Source organism: Polistes fuscatus, unplaced genomic scaffold (assembly GCF_010416935.1).
Source record: "Polistes fuscatus isolate 324 unplaced genomic scaffold, CU_Pfus_HIC Scaffold3, whole genome shotgun sequence".
Classification (NCBI taxonomy): domain Eukaryota; kingdom Metazoa; phylum Arthropoda; class Insecta; order Hymenoptera; family Vespidae; genus Polistes; species Polistes fuscatus.
Window position 1 is genome coordinate 13255777 of NW_025113107.1, and position 24518 is coordinate 13280294.

The window sequence follows — 24518 nt, forward strand, 5'->3', positions numbered from 1 at the left end:
CGCGTTCCCGATGCCACGGAGCCGAACGAACGTTCGGAGCATGGCGCCATTCTTGACATATCGCGCCGATGGCACCCGCTGCCGGACGAAACGGACAGTGGCTAATGTGGAGTCACGATGAGACTGACGATCAACACGGCGCCTAGTTAGAACAATGTAACCCGAGGAATGGAACGTACTGCATATACGAACAAATCAAATGAAATCTACATAGATATTTAAGTATAGAAGTACCGAGCACAGTGTATAGAACACTACCGCAGTTCTAAACATTTTTGTATTTGTTTTTTATTTGAGAAAATTAATGTACCAATGTCCTGAGTATTTGACGACCAAGATTTTCTACAAAATCTATCTCCCAATGTTAATAATAGCTGTTGAAATAAAAACAAATAGAGAAACGGAGAAGAGAGTGGACATCTTAGAGGATGATTACATGTTATTAATTTCCTGTCCTCGCGCGTTCCCCGGAGGTTTCACGAGCTTTGACACTCGACACAAAGAGAGAAAATGGTAGTTCTCTTTGGTAGCCGTTTGAACCCTCGCTTGGCGCCGATGTCAACGCTCCAAATTCCAAGTCTAACATGAGCGAGAGTGAGAAAGAGTGATCATCGTCGTTCTTCGAAACGACCACTCACGATTCCGCTACAATTCATCTTTCGCGAAGCGCGGAGACATTTTGCGCTATTCTCGGTGCCGGGCTAATCTTTTTCAGTAACTCGCCGGTACCGATGAACCGGCACGTAGTAGTAGTTCTTGTCGGAATGACCAATCATCGCCAACATCGAAGAAATTTCAGCTTGTTTATCTCATACGAAAAAGTGTCGTCAAATGTCGTAAGATAGTTCGACAAGAAACTCGACTGTTAACAAGTACGATATACCTATATTTACAAAATTACAGTGAAACATCTCTATATATACGAGTCATGACGCGAAAATAAATATAGGAAGAAAGAAATGAATCTTTCGTATGATCTCAGTAATATTCCTCATCGAATACCAGCGAGTAATCGTTCTTGATCATTATTAGCATCTCTGGCGTCAGTCCTTACGCGATTTCGCATTACCGATTATTCAAAGTGACGCGACGGATTGTAAAGTATTCCTCGATAGACTTCAGACTCGGCTTGCGTGACTCGATCGAAAACTTGAAAATTTCGATCGAGAATGACGCGAGCTATCAATAATAACTTGATAGGAATTAACGAAAGAAAGAAGGAACGGACAATAAGTATGGTAATTGCATCGTTGCGATAACTTATCTAAGAATAGGTAAAGATTAAATTCTAATGATGTAATGAAGACGGATATCTAAGGTTATTTAATTTTCCGCTTCCGGTATTAGAGTTCTTATCCTTCTCGCCAAACGAGCTTCCAGCGGAAGCCTCGAGAAATGGTTTTGATCGTGCAGCTGCGTTGCGACGGCCCTGCATATAATCGACAACAACAACGACGACGACGACGACGAAGACGAAGACGAAGACGACGACGACGATGAGTACGAAGAGACGACGACAAGGAGGAGGAAGAGGAGGAGGAGGAGGAGAAGGAAAGGTGGGAGAAGTATGATGGGACAGGTGCGGCTCGTAACTTCCTGGATGATATCGGCCGGTCCGGACGCACGGCCGGCGCTAAGGCTGACGCTTACGTTAACGCTGGCGCCACTCGGATTCCCGCCGTAGGCGCCTGTCCGACCAAACCTCCTTCCTCTACCTCTCCCCTACCCCCTCTCCATGATCTCATGTATATACCAGCATCACCCTCTCTCTCCCTTCCCCCTCTTGACTTCGCAACGTACAACATACCGCACATTGGCCCGCTGTAATTCCTCGAGCGAACTCAGTGCCACCTTACGACGAAACCAATTTGTGAATTAATCCTCATCCCTTTCCCGCCATCTTACGATAATGATGCGATCGGTGTATAGGTCGGTAAGATTGACTCTAACTTAATCGATCCTTCATATCTAAACTTGGGTACCCACCAATCAATGTTTCAACAAATTCATCATAATATTTAATTCGAAACTAACGAGCAAATAAAACGCATGCATATGGAAGGAAACTACATCTTGGAAGCTTCAAACTCGTCTTTAACCCCTTACCTGTTGCGACGTACGAGCGATAGGATTGGTCTTTATTCCGCGCAGGCGCTTTTCGCGAATATTCGAACGTCTGGCGCTTGCTCAAGGGGATTTGTTCCTTTCGCACGCCCGAAATTCGATTGATTTTGGATGAAGAAAATAAATAAAAGCCCTAATAATCTATCATTTTATTTCGACTTATAAACGGGTGAAACGTCGATACCTTTTATTTATTTCTTTTCTTTTGTTTTGTTTTGTTTTGTTTTATTTTTGAGTAAATAGATACGTACATACGTGGTGTATTATTTCCTTTATGAAATCGAATCGCGAATAAAACTTATCGATAGGAATAAAAGATGATGATCGCGAAAGAATGAGGACGACGTCTCGGGCCACCGACCGTCTCGGTCGTCGAGCGTCGACTGATCGTGAGCCGGACGGTCGCACAATATTTAGTCGGTGGCGCGTGGAGAGGACACGACTGGAGTCCGACCCTCTCCCTCTGATTCACCACCACCACCACCACCACTAGCACCACCAACCACCACCAGCAACTACCAGAGGACCAGCAACTCTAGCATCCCTGGCGTCGGTACCACCCCTTTCTTCTTCAATCCCTATCTTCTTTCTTTCTTTCTTTCTTTCATAGGGGGTGCAAGCTGATGTCTCGCCGACGACACCGATCTCGACGCCATTCTCGTCGTCCACCTACGTATCTTACACGTATATACACACACACACATATAATATATTCTTTCAAACGACGGTTGTTCACACATTCGAAGAAAAGCGCCAATCCACTTTATTATTATCGCGTCGTATGGCGTGCAACAATGCGCGCATATAGAAAAAAACTTACGCGTACGGGATGATCCATTCGAATCTCCCGCCATTTCCCCCCCCCACCCAATGTCCTCTATTTTCCCGTTTCCTAAGAATATTTATAAGTGACTATGGTACATTAGCGAATAGAAAAAAAAAGAAAAAATATCGACAAATTTGACAGCTTAATAAAAAAGTAAACGACTCGGATGAGGGAGAATACGTATAAAAGGAAAGACAATATGGGGAGAAAAAGGGAAGAGATACAAAGAATCGGTGTCGACGTATCGATGCTTTCGTAATGAGAGAAACGTAGCCAGTCGGTCGCGAGCGAAGGGGTAGTAAGGGGGAGGTGGATGGTGATGATCCAGGTCCGTTCTCCATCTCGTTGTTTATCAGGCTCCCCTTCGCATAACAAGCATCAAAACACTTGGCGCCCCACGCTGGAGCCGACGTAGTCGTCCAGCCCCTTCTCTCCACCCCCGTCAACCAACCCCGAACACCCCTTCTTCTTCTCCTGCTCCTCCTCCTCCTCCACCCTTTATGCTCCCTCGTTTCTCTACTTTCCGCGGATATACGCGACGGGATATAGGCGTTCCACCCTCGTCTCCTATCTGGCATGGGTTAAAACGCGGATGCAGGATGGTAGTAGTAGGGAGCAGGACGTCTCCATACCCGGCGCCCGATGTCTGCCTGGTCCGGACCAACAAAAAAAAAAGAAAAAGAAAAAGAAAAAGGGAAAAAAGTAAAAAAAGAAGGAAGAAAGAAAGAAAGCAAGAATGAAAGCAAGAAAGAAAAAAGAAAAGGACTTATTGTCCCCAGCATCTAGGACTCTCGATCTTCGTAATCGCCGAGATTACCGACGATCTTCCCCCTTGCATCCTGTGTGTTGACTCGCGACACACCGCTCAAGCGATTTTACCATCTCCACTGTTTTTATTCTTATTGTTCCTATTTTTAATTTTTCTTCTATTTATGTTTTCTTTTTTCTACAGATTAATTGTAAGAGAGACAGGATTCGATACATCAACGTCTAAAGAGAAAGAATGACGGAGAGAAAGAAGGGAACGAATAGATATTGGTTAAAGATGATGAGATAGAGATTGCAGGTGTAAAGTAAGTAGTTACAATAATATTGCTACCTAGGTACAAACAGGATCCAGTTATCTAAATACTACTCGAGAAAGTAGAAAGACGCGAAACTAGATCTATAGGCTGAGGGAAAACCAATTAGGAGTTAGATGGATAGTAACCGCGTATACGTGTATGTTTCTTAAGATTTTGTTTCCTTTCCTTCAAAGACAACAGTAACAACGATGACGACGACGACGATCTAGTTGATATGAATTAAGAGTAACTTTGTAGGTAAAAGAAGATATCAGAGTCTAGGCTAGTCTGGCCGGTGATTTCAGTGATTTCGAAGGATATACAGGATAGAGAAAAGAAGAAGAGGTGGAATGGGATTGCTGGAAGGGTTGCCAGTCAGAAAAGAGAGAGTGGGTAGGGCGCCCTCCAGCTTGGCGACTCACCCCCGATACTACGATGCCAACGTGGAAGGAGTTATTCTTGCATTGGCCGCGTCGAGGAACGACGACGACGATGTTGTCGCCGTCTCCGTCGGCTTTGCCCATCGTTGTCGTTGTCGTTGTCTTTGTCGTCGTGGTGGTCGTCGTCGTCGTCGTCGTGGTCGTCGTCGTCGTCGTCGTCGTCGTCGTCGTCAACGGTGTCGGCCGACGAGGCGTCACTACGTTTGGCGACGCCACGCTTGGCGTCGACTCTCAGCGCCGGCCGGTCGCTGGAATCGGCGCCTCCCCGTCTCTCTCTCTCTTTCTCACTCGTTCCCCCTTTCTCTGTCTCTATCTTTCTCTCATACATTTCGGCTCAGAGAAAGAGAGAGAAAGAGAGAAAGAAAGAGACCATTCGTCGTTTCACCATCGTCGACATCGGCGACGACGAGGCTCTGCCGGCTGTCGCCATCCGCTGTTCTCTTCCACGGGATCGCCCTTCTTCTTCGTTCTTCTTCTTCTTCTTCGTTCGTTTCTTATTCTTCGTTGTTGCCCTCGTCATCTGCATCGTCCTCTTCTTGTACCCTACTACTCCACCTAACTCCTATTATCAGTCCGTCTTCATCGCGCGCTTGAGGATAATGAAACTTTCCATTCTCCTTAGATATAGATACCCCCTCCCCCCTACTCCTCCTCCTCCCCCTCCTCCTCATCCCTCACCTATGCTTTTATTTCCCCCGACTAGAAATTCATCCATTCGTCAATTCATTCGCGTATGTTCGATGCATCCATCTCTAATAAAACACCGTTACCCTATCTACCCCCCCTCCTCCTCCTCCTCCTCCTATCGTTCCTTTTTACCCTGTGCATAACACATCATCTCTTCCCGTTCCAACGATCAAACCGATGCAAATCCGATATCGCAAAGGGAGGAGAATACGCGTTTATTTTAGACGAACCGAGGAGAGAACGTCTCGCGAAGAAATCGTTCGATCGGCCGTAAAAACCAAGCTCGGTTCCAAAGGACCGGAACGAAAACACGATAAAGACTTGCCCTGGCGCGCGAACGCCGACGCCACACGATGATACGGTCATCCTTATTCTTGTACCTTTCTTTTTACCTCCCACCTCCTCTCTCTCTCTCTCTTTCTCTTTCTTTCTCTCTTGGAATACGATACGATCGTAGTTTTACGATCCTACCCCTTCGATAAGATCGTTCTCCTTTCGACGTTCGTCTCCTGGACGCCTCAACTCGTTTACTCCTCAATTAATCGGATTTCGATCTGCGGCCGATGGGATGTCGGAAATCGTCGCGCCTCCTTACAAAAAAAAAGGAAGGAAGGAAGGAAGGAAGAAGGAAAAAAAAAAGTAAAAGGAAGAGAAGAAGAAGAAGAAGAAGAGGAGGAGCCTTGCCAAACGGCTTCAAGCTGCGCCAGGAGGGAAAGTTTCGCTCGATTGGACACGCCGATCGGTCCTCCTCCTCCTCCTCTTCCTCTTCTTCATCCTCATCTTCTTCATCTTCTTTCACATCTTCTTCTTCTTCTTCTTCGTCTTCTTCGTCTTCGTCTTTTTCGAAGAAGAGGGAACCAGCCGTTCTCGACGCCACTCTGGCGCTCCCTCCTTCTCTTTTCTTTTATTTCTCTTTCTACCCTTGCAGCCCCTTTTACAGTGTGCACCGTTGGCGTCCCTACGACCAAACCATTATCTGTATACCACGATTATAGGGCAACGGGACCGACAAACAGGCGTGGGCCAGACCCCCTGGCACCCTCGATAAACCCTATCCTTCTCTTCCCTTCCCCCAGCCCTCCCCCCTTTATTCTCCTCCTCTATCTTTCTCTCTGCCTTTCATTGGACCAGCCGCATACCGTCAACCACTACACAAACAAACTGCTGCTGCTCCTGCTCCTGCTGCTGCTTTTGCTGCTGTTGCTGCTGCTGCTGCTGCTTCTCCTGCTGTTGCTAGCATCGGCTAACATCACCCGACAAGCCTTCTATCTTACTCTAATTTTTCATCGTTGTATTCCCCCCTTCCCTGTTGTAGACATTGCTTAGAATTATGTTAATTAAGGGACAAACTAAATTAGACTACTCTCTTTTTCTTTTTCTATCCTACATTGTAGAATTTATCGAAAGAAATGTTGGGATTTTATCGTTTGCACTAGAGAGGTTACTCTCGGTCGCATTATTCAAACGATAATCTTGTTTTTATTTAGGTTTTATTTTGGCAATACCGACTTATGAATGCTTTCAATAATGCGTGCGTGCAAAACAACAATCTTAAATACGTCGTTTACATGCATTGTAAATGCATGTCGTCTTCGACGATAGTTTGAACTCGATAGTCGGGGCAATAGGAATATTATTTTCAAAGTTAAGGAGACACCGATAAGCAACGATTACGATGAAGAAATCAGTTCGAGTGAACACGAGTTCGATTTTTCGTCGCGATTAATATGAATGCAAAAGAATTTTGTAAAGAATCTAACTTTGTTTAATCAGTAAAATTCTTAATTTGAAAAACTAAAATAATAACAAACGAAAAGAGAAAGTTAAACAATAGGGATTCGCATAAATGCAATGCACAAGAATAAGGCGCAAAAAAGAGCGTTCTCGATTAGACTGATTAGTTGGATTAGGTGAAGAATAAAACTATCATACGTGTAAATACACGTGTACGTAGACAAATACATACATACGTATAAACTTGAGTAGTTACGTGACTATAATAATGGTCCACCTACACGATTGATATCACGAGACACTAGGAATTCGAGCTTTTACTTTGACCTGCAGTTTTGATGGAATCCAATTGAATGAGAAGATACATGTTATGCTAACAAGAATTAAAAAGGATTGCAAGGTTTGCTCTGAACGAATAAAATCTGACGAAAAACACCAAACCATATATTACTGTGATACTTTTCCCGACATGACAAGAATGCATCTTGGAAATTGCTTTATGTAATATCACACAAAACAACAATACAGAATTTAATGTTTAACACAAATATCCTTCTTTGTAGTATATAATAAAGATATATAAAAATATGTTAAAATATAAAAGTTTTAAAAGAGTTCAATTGTGTGTGAAAGCATTTCAAGATAACTGTAAGAAGAAATTCAGCAAATATGCGTAATGTCGTCTCGAGTTGCTGATTTGACCGAGGTAAAAAGGCCTCGAGTGCAAAAAGGGTTAATATTTGTTGTAGAATGATCCAAGTGTTCGGGAATTCGATATTTGTTATCAATAAAATCTACTTTACCGACTTGATTTTACGCAAATAATCGAATTTGCATAAGAGTTTAAATATTTTCTTTTAAACGTCCCTGAGAATAAAGACCGTTGACTCGAACGTTTACTTACGAAAGAATTGAGTGTACGATCGAGAACGAAGAAATTTAAGTGCGGATTAGCGTGGAATCAAGGACGGCCACGGAATGAATTTGAATGAAAATACTATTTAGACTTTCTACGCAGGTATCTTCGTACGTATGTATGCGTATATATAAAAAGAAACGCAGAGAGATATACGTGCGGCCAAGCACAAAGTCTCGATGTTTAAAAGTATCATTTTAAATTGTGATACACGAAGTGATAATTAAATAAATCGTTTAATTGTTGCTTTGTGTTTAACGTTATGTAAAACAATTATTAACGAATCAATTACGAGTTATTTAATGGATGTTAATAAAATAACGATCGATTAAACAAACGATTTCTTTTAATCGATCTCTAATCGAATATAATAATCGACAAATTATTTAAACAATAAATATTTAAAAAAGTTATCGATATATAACGCGAGAACTCTCGATAGGTAACCAAACGGGGGGAATAAAAATGTAATACCAGGTGAGTCGGAATAAAATAGAACGCGGACCGTCGGTAAGGAAGAACCCGTTAAATTTGAAACTACCGATAGAAACCTAACCTCATTTTTTCTACCTTCAACTTACCTTACGTCTCTCTCTCTAAGGTATCACGATACCTTAGGGGAACGTAGATGAAAGGGAAAGAGAAATTGTCGTGCCGTAAGTGCAAGCAGCTCGATATAAAAATGTTTCGAAGCCGATTGAACGGTAAAATGTAGCTTACGTAATACGGAACGATCATTATTAATAATAACGATAAGATTAGTCGAGGGTCTTTCACCGGGGTCACACGTCATGCGTCGTCGTCGTCGTGGTCATCGTTATTATTGCTATTGCTGCTGTTTTTGTTGCTGTTGTTATTGTTAGATAGAGAAAGAGAAGATAAATAGCGCGTAACAACGATGCCACGTTGAGAATAAGAGGTTGGAAACGGAAAACGTAAGCGAACCGAAGTTAGTTTCGCGAGCAGTTAAAGCCAATGCGGTTGTAGGAGAGACGTGTGTTACGAGTTGAATCAACGCCTCCTACGACTTTCTATCTCCTTCCCTCTCTTCCTATTTTTATCTTTCTTTCTTTATTTATTTCTATCTTTGTCTTCCTTATTTACATCAACGCACTCCTTCCGTGTTTCTATCTTGCTCTCTCTCTCTTTCTCTTTCTTTCTTTCTTTATTTCTCCCTCTCATTCCCACCATCTCGAACTCCATCGAGAACTAGAGGTAGTCAAGGTGTGACGTTATTGTTACCTACAACTCGACAACTGACAAGACACCAAAACGAGCTAAGTGCAACTCTCTCCACAACGAAGAAATAATCTATAAATTATGGGGGCATCCTCGAACGCGACGTACTTAGGTCTCGATCTCAGCACGCAGCAGGTAAAGATACTGTCCTACCATATCAACAATTTCAATTTCGAAAAAAAAGGGGGAAAAGAAAAAACCAAAGATTTCGAAAAAGAAGTAGAATGTAACGGGTACGCGAGTAAAAAAAAAAAATAAGGAGTAAGAAAAAAAAGAACAATAGATTCGTTGTCTCGTGCGATTGCGTACACATTGTATAGAAATAATATTATAAACATGTTTAAATATATGTATGTACAGTTATTTATTTTGAAAAAGAAGAGGAATTGTCGCTTACGCGCAGTTCTTCTTATCTCGACAGTAAAGTTGAGAATGATCAGGCCATGCGTTTCTAAACCCTTTCCCTCTTCTCTCTTCTCCTCTTCTACGATGACGACCACCACCATCACCACCCTTTCCTCCTCCTCCACCACCTTCTCCTCCTCCTCCTCCTCCTCCACCTCCTCTTGCTGCTGCTCTCGTGATCTCTTTCGCTACCAACTCCAATCGGGATTCCTTGAACGATTACAAGCGTGACTATTGACATCGCGTATTTATCCTTCCTTTTTTTGTAATTGTCGTTAGATTTAACGCGCAACCGGGATTAAATTCAACTATTTTATCGATAATTTAATATCTCATAAATGTATGCTCGTAGAATAATATCACAGTTCCGAACTTTGTTTAACGTACATACCTCTCGCGACTATCTCCTATGTTCACTCGAATCTTCGAGAGCCGTTATTGCGCATGAGCAGCAATTTCGATTCGAAGCGCGCTTTTTATTCAAATTATAAAAATGATGCGCGCGCTCTACGACGACCCTTTGACACGACTCAATAATGCTGCTACGCTGTTACAAGCAAGCTTTGACGTATGCGATTTTTTCCGGGTCGTTCTTAATCTCTATAATGTCATGGATAAATCTTATCTACATATAAATAAAGAGAAAGAGAAAGGGAAAGAGAAATATAATCTCGAGAATTAAAAGAAATATTATTTCGATAATTAAATAAATCAAATGTTTCGTTGTTTCTATTTGTTGACAGTTAAAGGCTGTTGTGGTCGATGACGATCTCTGTATTCTACATGAAACCAGTGTTCAATTCGATAATGATCTACCAGAATTTAGGTATATTTACAAGAAAATATTCAATGCATTTTTTTATACCCGATAATACAAATAAAATATTATGATTGTAATTTTTATAATATTTTTTTTTTAGAACGTACGGAGGTGTCGTGCAAAAGAAATACGAGTCCCACGTAGTAGTGGCACCAGCTTTGATGTGGGTCAAAGCTTTAGATATGATCTTAGATAAATTACGAGTTTGCGGAGTTGATTTTAGTAAAGTTGCCGCTATTTCCGGATGTGCTCAAGTAAAAAAAAAAAACAAATCTACATTAATATTACTAATTACGATAACCCTTTCTTTTTTCTCTGATTTTCAACGATATAATTCGTAATATTATTTAACAGCAACACGGCACAGTTTATTGGGGTAAAGGTAGCCAAAGTCTCTTGCAAAATTTAGAACCAAGTAAATTTTTACACGAACAATTTGCAACGTCCTTTTCGATAGCTCAGTCACCTGTTTGGATGGATTCCAGTACAACTAATGAATGTCGTATTTTGGAAGCGATCGCTGGCGATCCTAAAGTATGTGTAATCCTTGTAACCTACGTAATAAAGATTAAAATCTGATAATAAAGATTTTTCAATTTATGTACAGAAATTAGCAGAAATAACAGGGTCTCGAGCATACGAAAGATTTTCAGGACCACAAATAGCAAAGATTGCACGAACAAGGCCAGAAGCTTACAGTAATACCGAGGTATACCTAGTAAAAAAATTCTACGGCTTCTTTGAAAAAAAAAAAATAAAAAAATAAATAAAAAGCAATAAAAAAATTAAAATAACAATAGAAAACAGCGTACAATCGAGGTATTAAAAAGTATTGAATAAATATTTAGTGTGCTACCTAATCCCGTTTGCATCTCGACATATCATTTTAATTCTTATTTTTTTTCTTTTTTTTTTTTTCTTCATAAAATCGATGTAATATTTCTCATATTTTTTTACGTGCATACATTGTTTGGGTTTTAAATCGTTTAAATTTTGTCGCTCTAACAAATTCTACAAATATTTACCTAATATTTCTAAAGATTTCTATCGATCGATTATTATTTTTTCTTTGTAGAGAATTTCTTTGATCAGTAGTTTTCTTGCATCATTGTTTTTGGGTGATTTTGCACCGATCGATTGGTCGGATGGTTCTGGAATGAATCTTCTAAATATTCGTACGAAAGATTGGGACCGATGCTTTACTAGAGGTAAATTGTATACAATTTTGAAGAACTGAAAGTAAATTAACTTTGTCAATAATTTCATTATCTTTTTTTCTGTCATCATTTTATTTCATAGATTTGCGCCACCGGATTAAAAAGAAAATTAGGCAAACCGATTTCTTCCACAACAATATCGGTCCGATATCCTTACTTGTTGAAAGGTTTGGCTTCAATGAGGCTTGCAGGATAATCGCATTTACGGGAGATAATCCAGGTTCTTTGGTAGGTACGTGTTACCACCTGTGAAGAATTTCTTTGATCAGTAGTTTTCTTGCATCATGTTTTTGGGTGATTTTGCACCGATCGATTGGTCGGATGGTTCTGGAATGAATCTTCTAAATATTCGTACGAAAGATTGGGACGATGCTTTACTAGAGGTAAATTGTATACAATTTTGAAGAACTGAAAGTAAATTAACTTTGTCAATAATTTCATTATCTTTTTTTCTGTCATCATTTTATTTTCATAGATTTGCGCACCGGATTTAAAAAGAAAATTAGGCAAACCGATTTCTTCCTACAACAATATCGGTCCGATATCACCTTACTTTGTTGAAAGGTTTGGCTTCAATGAGGCTTGCAGGATAATCGCATTTACGGGAGATAATCCAGGTTCTTTGGTTGGTACGTGTTACCACCTGTGAAGATTTCAAATGGATTTGTTAATTTGTAATAATCAAAATTTTTTGTTGTATATATTTTTTTAAAAAGAAAATTATAAATATTATTCAACAATGTACAGGAATGAGATTAAAAAAAGGGGACATCGCATGCAGTTTAGGAACTAGCGATACTTTATTTTTATGGTTGAATGAGCCCAAAACTGTTATTGATGGGCATATTCTTTGCAATCCTATTGAAGATGACGCATATATGGCATTACTTTGGTAATAATTTAAATTACATTCTATAATTTTTCTATTATTTCTAAATGTTACTCATCCTAAATTAGGTCCCAATACACGAATAATAGCGACAGGTGGTGCATCTGCTAACAGAACTATACTACAAGTACTTGCTGATGTTTTTAATTCACCTGTTTATATATCGGTAATTATTATTATTACAATTTCTATTATATTTTTATTATTATTATTATTATTATTATTATTATTATTATTATTATTATTATTATATATATTTATAGGAAATTACAAATTCGGCAATGATGGGTGCAGCGTATCAAGCAAAACACGGTTTGCTAAGAAACGAACTTAACTTCGAAGAAATAACTGCATGTTTACCAGAACCAAAACTTGTGTGTCGGCCGTACGACGATGCCGAATCTGTAAGTTAAAATCTTAACAAAATGATCATAAATTAAATTTCATATATAAATAAAAATAACAAGCATAAATATAATTACTAACTATGTCCCTCGAATGATAAAATAATTGAATTTTATATATTGTAGATATATCGACCGATGACGCAACGTTATCGAAAGTTAGTTGAAAGAATAATAAAAAAAAATCTATCGCAGCAGTCAGATAAGTGATAATGAATTATTACAGGAAACGATTAATTATATGCATCGATGGCATATATAAATCCCTTTAGCTAATTATCTTTTAACGGGTTCTATTATTTTATATCGTGAGATGCATATCATTGTATTTCTTATATACAGGGTATATTTCAAAGTATACGAGTATAATCACAGGAATGGTTTCAATATTCTAAAATAAGAAAAAACAACAAAAATTCATACAATCGTATGTTCCCTAATCATAGACGTTTTTTTTTATTATACGAGTTGTTACATGATTTTTATCGAAATTATTCGAAGTAGCCACTTCTTCGGAATCTTCTCGCTCGTTCAAAACTATCAGGTGTTGTTCAAATTAGCTGACAATTTTCTTGAATACGGCAACATGGTTCCTCAGCATTGTTTACTGTTGCGTCTTAAACTAAAGACTCTTTTATCGATTAATTAACCTTTCACAACCAATCCATTTATTTGGGAAATTTTGAAATACCCTGTATATACACCCACACAATGATAAATACATGTACCTAATACATATGCATTCTTAAACGCATTTATATATAATTCTACACACTATTTGGGTAATATAAAAATTCTACCTATACCTTTTATAGGTACATTCGTAATAGAGAATGAAAGTTCTAGTGAAATGTAATTTTGATAGAAGATTAGTCTATTAGAATCTCTCTGATTAAGCAACTACAAATACGTCAAGTATAATTTACATGCATTTACGATACTTACACTTGCATGCGCTCATGCATGCATACACGCACGTTTTCTTAAGTTTTTATTTTCTCGAGAGGAAAAAAAAAAAAGAAATAAAAGTATACGAAAATCATAAACAACTTATATACGTTGCACAAATATAGAACTGATCTCTTAATACTTTGCTCGATTTTTAAATATTTTTTACTATTGCACTTAATTTTATCTTTATCTCTCTCTCTCTTTCTCTCTTTTTCTCTCGCTCTTTTTCTCATTACTTTTTTAATCCTTTCGTTACGACATGCTTTAACGAGAGTATCGTTCCATATAGATTCGTTCATACGTACGTATCGTTGCATGGACAACCCGTATATGGGTCACTGATAACGAAAGGGTTAAATTTCAGTGCCTTAGTGCTTAAAAGTACAAGAATAACTAAAAGTGCAATTTGTTGTAAAAGCGAATCTTTAATATATAAAAATCTATTGATTCCTAATATTAATTGTATAATATAATATAATATATATAAATCTAATATAATGCCAAATTGAATATGTTGATTAACTTATTATCGTTAATTTATTAAAAAACATATTATATTAATTATAATAAAATATAAATCTATAAATCTCATCTTCTTTTGTATTATTTGTAATTATAGTTCCTCAACTAAATTATTTACGTCATATTGTGTGTTAGATACAATCGTTAAAGATTATATTATTCGAAAAAATATAATTTTTGTAGTTACCTTGATAAAACAATATCACATAATGAATTGTCAAAAGAATTTGAGACTTACTTATAAAATTGATCACTTATTTTTTTCTGCCACCTCTTTCTTTGGGAAGAAGATTGATGACATTTCCAGATGATAAATTATAGTAAGCAAGTGTGTTACCATCTTTAAAGAACATTCCCTAAACAAAATTCATTTATTAATTTACAATTAATAATAATAATTATTATTATTTATAAATAATTCGTACCTCGTATTGCAACTTTTGTTTGCCTGGAGGCATACCAGTTTGTTCATGAATTAAAGCTTTCATAGTTACGACAGTATCACTCAATTGCAAAGTGATATTTAATGTTTGCCCATTCAATTTCCATTCCGCCTTTTCTGTCATCATGGGCACAGCAATATTCAACTGTACCGGACCCTAATACAAAAAAATAAAATAAAATAATAATCAAATGCAATCGTAAGTTCATATATAACATGTATCCTACCTTATTTCTAGCAAGGAATGCTTGTTCAGGAATCAATGTATCTTCAGAACGCAATTTCTTAGCCTGAGGTTCTTCCTCCATAGGTTCCGCAGTATGCTTTATACCGATCTTCAAAAATAATAATATTAAATTAAAACCAATTGGAATATTTTTCAGAAGATTATCAAATTCAAAAATACTTACAGCTGATGCCATTGGTGGTTGCATAGGTGGTGGTGTTGGCATAAATGGTGACATAGTGGGTGCTGAAATTGAAATCATATAAAAATATTCTCACGTTATATAGAATAATAATAAATAAATAATAAATCATACTCATAAGTGGTGGTGGTCTTATTGGTGGCATAGGAGCCATCATCATCATTGGTGGCTGCGGCATCATTGGTTGTGGAATTGCCATTGTAGGCATACTCATGGCTGGTGGTGGTGGTGGTTGGGCTGGAACTGGTATCGGTTTCGGTGCTGGTGGTTTAGGAGGTGCTTTCAGAGTAGCTTGAGGCTTAGAGGCAACAGCAGCCATATGAGAAAGTTCAGCTGCACGATTGGCAGGTTTCGGACCAATTTTTTCTTTCTCTTCATCAGGAAGAAGTCCTTTAACTTTGTGTATTTGATGAATTTGTTCTTCTAAGGTAATATTTGCTCGAGCTGCTCTAGTCGCTGCTTCAACACTAGACGTATGACCATCCCATGTAACTTTGTCATCTTTCTTCTTATCCTCTTCACCGATCTTTTTACCAATCGCAGTTTCTTCATCACCAACACCGAATATATCAGTACGCCTTTCAGCGAGTTGCTTAAGACTGGCCTCAATCGCAGTACCCGGAGCAAATACCGTCTGCTGCGCTAACTTATCTAAATGTTTATCCCGTTGTTCTACCCAACGTGGATCCAATAAACCTATTCTCATATGCTCTTGCACTTTACTAGCAGGTATACGTTCTCCCGTAATCGGGGAAATCAAATATTCATCAGGAGCAACTGGACGAGCCGCTTTAACAGCTAAAACGTATAAAATATTAATAAATTAATAATATCTCTTATATTATATACAAACAAAATGTTCATAACATTCGCTTTTCACTTACCATGTTGTTTTGGATCATATCCTTTTTTAACGACAACGTTACCAGGTGTCGGTGGTAATGGCGGAGGTTGCATACTTGCATCTCGTACCTTAGAATCTTTAGATTTATGAGAATCACCTGGAGGAGACACGTCGTCGTCGTCACTTGAATCCTCCTCCATATCTTGTACCTGGAAACAATTATATAATATTAATACTTTGTATGTAATAATAATAATACAAATTTTCTAATGCATTTACTCACCTGATTGTTATCCTTCGCACGATCTTTTTCACCATCGGTACGAGTTTGCATTTCTTCTTCTCCATCGCTATCAATTTGCATCTCAACATCTTCACCTTCTTCTATACGCTCCTATTAAAAAACATTTAATACAAATGAGTGTTTGAGTAATAAAAATGTATTACATATTTTTTTATCGTTATCTATTTTACCTGCATAAGAACCCTAGCTCCGACTTCATCAGGAGTCGTCGGTGCTGGAAAATTACCAACTTCAAATTGTTGGTAATCAACAGTTTCAACAACAACAAAATCATGCCAATCGATTTGAGCATAAGCAACTCTCTCCCGCTCTAATTCTTCCTCCTCTTTGCGTCTTTGAGCTTCTTGATATTTCAGCCATTCGGCACGATACTTAACTTGTTCCAAAATCTTATCCATGTTATAAACTTCATCTTTCAATCGTGGTAATAAATCCTTAGGTGGGATCAATACCTATTAATATTAAAAATTATTAACAATCAAAATAAATAAATAATCATATAAGAAATGTTTAATAAAATATAAATACTTTAGTATACTGTTCCAAAAGTTTTGTAAAGTATTGAAACAATGAATGTTGAGGACGTAAGAAATCAAACTGAAAATTACGTTGCTCCCTGTTCATTAAATTGGTTAAAAATTGACGTCCATTACGTGCTACAAATTGCGCTGTCAATTTGACAATATCCCTAAAATGAAATAAAGAAAATTATTAATATAAAAACTAATAACCTTTCGACTAAAATACATTTACATATAATCAATTGATACGCACAGATCTAATGCAGAAATAGAAGGAGGATCAGCGATAAATTCAAATTCTGCAGGTGGATCTTTAGGAACAAAAGGCTGTTCGACTTGCTTTAAAATCTCTTGTTGCTTTTGATGCGCAGTAAGATTTACAGTTTTCCCAGCACCCGTACCAACAGATGGTTCTTGTGCTTTGCCTTCTTTAAATTCTTTAACTTTATGTTGATAGTACGCATGATAGGGATCACCAAAATTTAAGAAATTAAATTTCGGATTTCCCAATTCATTTTGTCTAATTCTCGATTCGAATTCTGGTCCATTCCTAGCTACAAAGCTAGCAGTTTTGTCAACAATATCTAAATAAGTGTATAAGGAAAAAGTATATCTAACTAGAAAAAGATAATCTAACCTATTAAATCAAATGATTTATGTATTATGCAACGCATTCATAACATTACTTTAAAGAATAATTGCATATTTTATAAAGTGAAAGGTTACTCCTAACTTCTGGAGGAGGATAAATAATTCCAACGATAGGTTGGGACGAAGGTGCATTTTCTTCGACTTCGGTTGCTGGGGGTTGCGGAACCGCAATTTCTTGAGAAGGCATTTTACAGTCACTTAATTTTCTTTAAACCATCTAATAACATATAAAATAATTTATTAAAACAATTCACTCAAGTATAAAAACGTTAAATAATTCACATAAACTTACACGGATGCACTTACCACACCACTATCAGAAAAAGACAAATATAACCTAAAAAGAAAGTATATTCTTTTTCCTACAGTTGACCAGCCTGCTTTATCATAGACTACATTACATAGAGTAATCGAAACGAATGCTTATACGAGTATCGAAATAATTTTTAAAAGTGACAAAAGATATACAAATGACGATTATTTTATAATAAAAAAAGAAACAATCTCTCAAAAAAGGTGTTCATAATTATTTAATATCATTAATTGTTAATTAATAATATTTATAAAGAATTATGTTTACTTACGTTCTTATTCAGGTTGCATTTAAAATATATAATGACGAGTATTTTTATTGGAACGATAAATAAATCGTGTGATAGATGTCTCTGCCGAACCGTTCCGAACAATAACTTTTTCGGTGTGGAGGGGAAAGGAAAAAGTGATTGTCGAACATCTGTCACCAAGCAGAGGACTACGTCTGACTACATCTATGAGCTCGAAAAACCGCAACACCATCATGGCATCTGCTTTTGTGATTTTTTGAAGAGTGCCAATCATATACACATATAGACACATAATATATATAGATACATATATATATATTCTCGAACTGGTGTTAAATAAGTTTTTTAAGTTTCTAACAAAGAATTCGTTTATTCTGTTTTTTTTTTTATACGTATTTTGGTGAGTGATATTAGAAATATATCATTTATATTCCATTCGACGTAACTCGTCGTAGAAACTTTAAATGTAACACTGTAATACTTTTAGGACAAGCCCTTCTCATTTTAAGTTAAATGGTTATAATATCAACTAATAATTTATTTAATTGTTGCTATCTATAACAAGTCAACACGCGTGTTAGTTAGTGTTACAGTTAAAAAATCAAATAAGTTATATCGTATTCATACGATCAATTAATTAGTTTGAAATATTATCTTTTAATTAATTAGTATTTGCGTTTTATTGACTAACCATCAAAGAGAGTTCCTATTTCTATATTTCCAAACAGTATAATAATATTTTACAAATATTTTTCTATGCATATATGTATAGGTAGAATTAATGTTTTCTTTAATTTATTGATTTTCTTTCTTTTTGCTATGCGAATATAATATTATCAAAGTATTTTTATAAAAATTATTTAAAATATCTATTTATTATTAATCTGTAACTTGTTATTTTTATATCTTTTTATTATTACATTGTAGGAATTGTTTACAGATCAATTTTGTCTTTCTTGTATTAATTTTAAAGTATAATATACATTTATAATAATAAATACTAAATTATTAATATATTTTGTTAATCGCTTCAAAATCAGAATTATGAGATTGTTTATCGTTTCAGAATCGAAAACATGAGCTCTGGTAGACCCATCAAATGTGTCGTAGTAGGAGATGGAACGGTTGGAAAAACATGTATGTTAATATCATACACTACAGACAGTTTTCCTGGAGAATACGTACCAACTGTGTAAGTGGAACGCAATCTAATATCGCTATTTAGTATATCTAAATAAGTATTAATTTATTAGAGATTATTTTCTGTTTCTTCTTTCTTTCTTTCTTTCTTTCTTCCATTTGGAAATCATCTTTCTATTTTTTCTCTACATATCTCTTCTTTAGAACGATGAACTGGTATGGCTAATAATAGTAATGCAGTGGTAATAAGAGCACCCTACTACTACTACTAATACTACTACTGTATACAGGAAGCCATTTATCTGATATTGTCCTTTTGCAAAACATCTTGTCAGGATATATAAAAATATCTTTCTTTTAATGTTCTATATGTTTTTCCCCAATAGAAAATATTACTTTTATATAGTCTGCTATTAATTAATAATCTAAAATATCATTTTTACTTTTTATTTAGATTGTATTTAGATATTAATTAAAGATGTAGCTTTGAATGAAGTAATAATTGATTTTAATGTGATTACAATTATATGTTAATTATGTTTAGATTTGATAACTATTCAGCGCCCATGGTCGTAGATGGAATTCCAGTAAGCTTAGGACTTTGGGATACGGCAGGCCAAGAAGACTACGATAGACTTCGGCCGCTCTCTTATCCACAGACTGATGTATTTCTTATATGTTTTTCTGTAACAAGTCCTTCGTCATTTGAAAATGTTACTAGTAAATGGTATCCAGAAATAAAACACCACTGCCCAGATGCACCAATGATACTTGTTGGAACTAAAATAGACTTACGAGATGATCGTGAAACTTTAACTGCCTTAGCTGAACAAGGACTAAGTGCTATCAAAAGAGAACAGGGACAAAAATTGGCTAATAAGGTTCATATTTAATCATATATTTTATTTTTGATTAAGATATCCATCATAGATATCGCTTAGCAAAAAATGATATGTGCATTTTGCGAGTTACAGATTCGTGCTGTAAAATACATGGAATGTTCTGCTCTCACACAACGTGGATTAAAGCAAGTATTCGATGAAGCAGTACGTGCAGTTTTAAGACCGGAACCACAAAAGCGCCGACAGAGAAGATGCATTATGTTATAAATTACGAAGAAAATGGAATCTCACTGACCTAGGTAAACACACACTTATATGAAATGACAGACTGAAATTAGTTTGGTCATAAGAAAAAAAAAGAAAGGATACGTTAGATGTATTAAAAAAAAGGAAAAGATTGCAGCGCATACAATTTAATAAATTTTTCTGGCAGCTGCAGTTCACCGTGTTACAAATAAAGTACAATTTGCAACTTCCCGGTCCTAATGTAAGTTGTAACATTTAAAAACAAACAAACAAACAAACAAGACTTGAAAGTTTAGACAACGAGAAAGTATAATATTGTAATAATTTTACAACGTTTACTTATTAAACCCATAGAACACAAATTTTCTTACTATCTTAACGTGAAGAAGGAACTTTTTAAATTTATACGATATTATTATATTTATCGGTGAACTAGTCGATACGACGATAAATAGGAAAACAAATCACGAGAAAGAACAATTTAACAAATAGCTTTTCAATTTAATTTTGCAGTAGATTTTATTGATTAGAAATATACTCATTAAATTATTATGATATTGCGTGAATGTGTTGTGTCTGTCGAAAGAAAAAGAAAGAGATTAAAAGAAAAAGAAAAAAGAATAATAACTAAAGCTTTACTCCATCATAGCTGCCAGAGTTTCGATTTTTATATTTACAATGACGGTAGAGGAAAGGAAGGAAATATTCATTTTAGGAGATATACATGTTAGTTACTATAGCAATCAATATACTAACAAATTTTACAAGTTGAACGAAAATTTAGTATCATATAGTCTTAAATAAATAAACAGTGCCATAGCATCGAAAAAAAATCAAAAAACCAACAACAAATTTTTACATCAATCAATTGTATGCAATAAAATTATTAATGAGATTTTGAAAATGTCGAATTTCTAACGTAAATAATGAAACAAGACGAGACTAACAATAAGCTCGACATTAATCAATGAGAACTTGTAGATACTACTATTTTGAAAAATTACTATTATTCTTCGTGGAAATACTTCATTGTTTACGATTAAAAACATTTTATCAAGATACGAATAGTAAGAGAACAGAACTGTAGCGTATTTTGTGTATATTGATATTTATTGTATTTTGATTATTTAAAAATTAAGGATATATATATATATATTAATATTATTTTATTGCAAACATATATCAAATATCATACTTTGTAATTCCATTGTTGCATGTAATAGATACAGTATTGTACAGATTGTGTGCGTGTGTGTATTACATGAATACAATCTGACGCTATAGACATTATTGACATTATTGAGAGCCTATGAATTATTTTTCATATAAATATTAAGCTTATTTTGCAAAAATAAAGAAAAATAAAATAATAATAATAATAATCAAAATAAATACGGAATAACAAAATAATGTGAAATATCGATGATAAGAATATATGATGCTATGCACAGTTACAAGAGAAAGAGAATAGCACAATGTATTTTAAATAAAGTCATGACATTCTTTCATTTTTACATATTTAATAGATTTAAACTATTGCACTCGCACTAAAATGAAAAAGTATAAAGAATGATGGTGCAAAAGAGTCGGCGTTTGCTATAAAGTTCACTACGTTTACAGTTAAACAATTTTGAAAAAGACTTTCGATTAATTTGTATTTCAACTACAAATTCGAATGGCACAATTGCCATTTAAATATCAAATACAAACAAACATGCTCTGTACACAGAGATTTTCAAATGTAACGTAGTGTGATGACAGATATATTCCTCTCCACTTGTGAACATGCTATTTTTTATATTCCAAAAAGAGAATTTAGAATAGAAAAAAAGGATGATTATAGGTGAGAATATTCTAACAAAACGGTAATGCTTGCTAGGTGTACATACTGTAGCATAGACGCAGCAAATTTTGGATTTCAATCAGACATACGATAATCTTTCTTCTTCTTCTTTTTTCTATGCAATTTTTGGTATAATAAAAAATGTCTATATTCGAGAGTAATTAACAATACAAAATTTAATTGAGATTGAAAATATGTCTGAAGTGTTTGCAGTCATTTATATGCTATTGTATCGAAACTTTAATTTTTAAATGAGAACACACCTTAAAATATCAATGATTTTTATAAATTTAATTGTATATGAAATTTCTCGATAAAACTTCAAATTAATCGAAGTTAAACTATACAATATGATATTTTAGTTGCTGCTAGAGGATATATCTTCCAGATGTAAAACATGATTTTTAATTAATAATGTGATGCGACTAGAAATTGTGTTATAAGAAAACAACAATTTCATTGCGCCAGACACTGCACAGTTTTAAATACAAAGAATAATATTTCATACCTTTTTGACATTTTAAGCCAAGGAATTTATACATATGTACTATGATCGTACATATGTATTATCGCATAACGCACTAAGTTTAGAGAATAAAACATATAACATTTATGTATTATATTACTATGTTATATACGTGTATATATATATACACATTATATATATATATATAAATTTGCATTTATGCATTTATTGTAAGTAGTGCAATTCTTTTATACAGCTTTTCAAAATAATTTTTATTTGCTTATATCATATAGATTTATATTAAGAAATAAAAGAAATCTGTTATATCTTGATATATCAATGTAATAATGCATATATATATATATATATATATGTTCCGTTTTGATTATAATTAATTGATTGAAAATTATAAAATTTATACTTCAAATTTTTCGAACAAAAAAGAAAAGATTTACTAATTTTTTTGTTAATTTTTACTTTTATAGTATCAGTTTGCGATTTAGCTTTATATTTAACTATATTTTTTAAAATTCTTTTAATCTTTTCTTTTTTTTTTTTTTAATTTAAAATACAATTATAGAATGATATATATATTTATCAATGATAGTACTTTGAGTACAAATACATCGATAACATAAATTACACTACTTACAGCTCATGCAGCTTAAGAAAAAAATGATCGCATTTTCCTTCTCTCGTTTGGATGATATCGCTAAAAATGCTATAAACCAAAGCTCTATGTATTAACAGTTTATTGTAATTCTTACAGTTTTTTACTACTATTATTATTATTATTATTACTACTATTATTATTATTACTACTATTATTATTATTACTATTATTATTATTATTATTATTATTATTATTATTATTATTACTATTACTATTATTATAATTATTAATATTATTATTATACTTTTGCACATAAGACTATAAACGAATGTATGAAGTGTAAAAAATATTCTAGTCATATCATGAATTAATTATCTTCTGACTTATTTATCCGAAAAAAAAACATTGTAATATGAATTTTAATATTAATTGCGTTACTGTTGAATCACCTCGCAGTAAAATGATTTCTCTACGAAATTAAAAAATAAAAATAAAATAAACATAACATCAAACACAAAAAAGTATAGTAAGGCAAGCAAACAAACGTATGCGAGATATAGCTTGAAATATTGTCAATTTACATTGTAACGATTCAAAAAACCAAAAAAGGAGGATAAAAGGAAAGAAAATGAAATGGGGAAAAAAAAAAAGAAAATATACATGCTAGAATACGCTTTGTTATGAATAATTTATAAAATTTAACATCTCTATCTATATTTTCTTAAAGTTTCTGTAAGATTATACATTTACCAATTAAATAAGGCAGTATAAGAGCAAATTATTAAATCTTATGCTACGAAACAAATATTTAACTTATGATTATTAATTAAAAATATAAAGCGTACATTCTCCTCTTTAACGAATCAATAACATTTTTGATTTTATTTTAAAACAATGAATGACATTTTAACTACCTACTTTTTTACGTGCTTGTAATACTCAATTTGCAACTCTTCTGCTGCCGGTAAAACAACAACAAAAAAGAAAACAGTAACAAAAACAACAAAATATGCAGTAAATTTAATATGGCCTAAAGTTAATTTTAATTATCATATTTATTTACACGAAAGTACATTCTCTCGATAATTATCACACACAGACAGCTGAATCGCATAATGGCATGTTCTATATGGAAGCATTTATTTTTTATTTATATGTATTTTAAACAAGAACCTTTTTGAATAAACTATACATTATACATTATCATTATTATTATTATTATAATAATATACAAATATTTCATCTACCTCGTTACAACCAGTTAATATTATGATATCCAACGATATTTATTTCAAGATTTATTATTAAATATAAACATAAAATAAATTATTTGAAATGCATGCGACGTTTGGAATAATGAAAACAATTTGAATGGAA

The 24518-nt window shown here is 34.5% G+C and overlaps 3 protein-coding genes across 7 annotated transcripts; 2 read left to right on the plus strand and 1 right to left on the minus strand.

Moving 5' to 3' along the window:
• Window positions 1-8361: 8361 nt before the first annotated feature.
• On the plus strand, window positions 8362-14530 carry LOC122519412 (xylulose kinase-like). The gene is given in 12 exon segments (XM_043638819.1): window positions 8362-9165; window positions 10179-10261; window positions 10356-10509; window positions 10610-10789; window positions 10863-10964; window positions 11331-11447; window positions 11449-11463; window positions 11948-12101; window positions 12220-12364; window positions 12410-12527; window positions 12625-12765; window positions 12892-14530. Coding segments are annotated over 12 exon segments (1347 nt in total). The 5' UTR covers window positions 8362-9111; the 3' UTR covers window positions 12976-14530.
• On the minus strand, window positions 11636-17833 carry LOC122520088 (splicing factor 3A subunit 1). Of its 5 annotated transcripts, XR_006304438.1 has the most exons (14): window positions 17721-17821; window positions 17504-17645; window positions 17031-17361; window positions 16785-16944; window positions 16427-16708; window positions 16236-16346; window positions 15993-16161; window positions 15223-15906; window positions 15091-15152; window positions 14908-15015; window positions 14664-14837; window positions 14477-14594; window positions 11958-12115; window positions 11825-11880 (listed from the first exon to the last, which is right to left on the minus strand). XR_006304438.1 is itself a non-coding variant. In XM_043640030.1 (13 exons), the coding sequence occupies exons 2-12, from the start codon at window positions 17613-17615 to the stop codon at window positions 14493-14495; spliced, it is 2295 nt and encodes a 764-aa protein (XP_043495965.1). In that variant the 5' UTR covers window positions 17616-17645; window positions 17721-17821; the 3' UTR covers window positions 11636-11718; window positions 14477-14492. The 5 variants fall into 5 exon arrangements, 4 of the variants coding, with proteins under 4 accessions (XP_043495965.1, XP_043495964.1, XP_043495963.1 ...); XM_043640030.1 differs by lacking the exons at window positions 11825-11880; window positions 11958-12115 and adding an exon at window positions 11636-11718; XM_043640029.1 differs by having other exon boundaries at window positions 11825-12115; window positions 17735-17833.
• A 306-nt stretch (window positions 17834-18139) lies between these two features.
• Window positions 18140-20830, plus strand: LOC122519729 (ras-related C3 botulinum toxin substrate 1). Its single transcript, XM_043639399.1, has 4 exons — window positions 18140-18391; window positions 19058-19183; window positions 19676-20012; window positions 20106-20830. Exons 2-4 carry the CDS (start codon window positions 19068-19070, stop codon window positions 20238-20240), a joined length of 588 nt encoding a protein of 195 aa, XP_043495334.1. The 5' UTR covers window positions 18140-18391; window positions 19058-19067; the 3' UTR covers window positions 20241-20830.
• Window positions 20831-24518: the final 3688 nt, after the last annotated feature.

What these genes read in the sequence shown, in the direction of transcription:
- LOC122520088 (XM_043640030.1), bottom strand. Translation starts at nt 17,615, where the DNA reads ATGCCTTCTCAAGAAATTGCGGTTCCGCAACCCCCAGCAACCGAAGTC. An exon ending in TCCTCCTCCAGAAGTTAGGA is followed by an intron (nt 17,362 to 17,503) that starts GTAACCTTTCAC and finishes ACACTTATTTAG; the next exon opens with ATATTGTTGACAAAACTGCT. An exon ending in AACCACCAATGGCATCAGCT is followed by an intron (nt 15,016 to 15,090) that starts GTAAGTATTTTT and finishes TTATTTTTGAAG; the next exon opens with ATCGGTATAAAGCATACTGC.
- LOC122519729 (XM_043639399.1), top strand. Translation starts at nt 19,068, where the DNA reads ATGAGCTCTGGTAGACCCATCAAATGTGTCGTAGTAGGAGATGGAACG. An exon ending in GGAGAATACGTACCAACTGT is followed by an intron (nt 19,184 to 19,675) that starts GTAAGTGGAACG and finishes AATTATGTTTAG; the next exon opens with ATTTGATAACTATTCAGCGC. An exon ending in GACAAAAATTGGCTAATAAG is followed by an intron (nt 20,013 to 20,105) that starts GTTCATATTTAA and finishes TGCGAGTTACAG; the next exon opens with ATTCGTGCTGTAAAATACAT.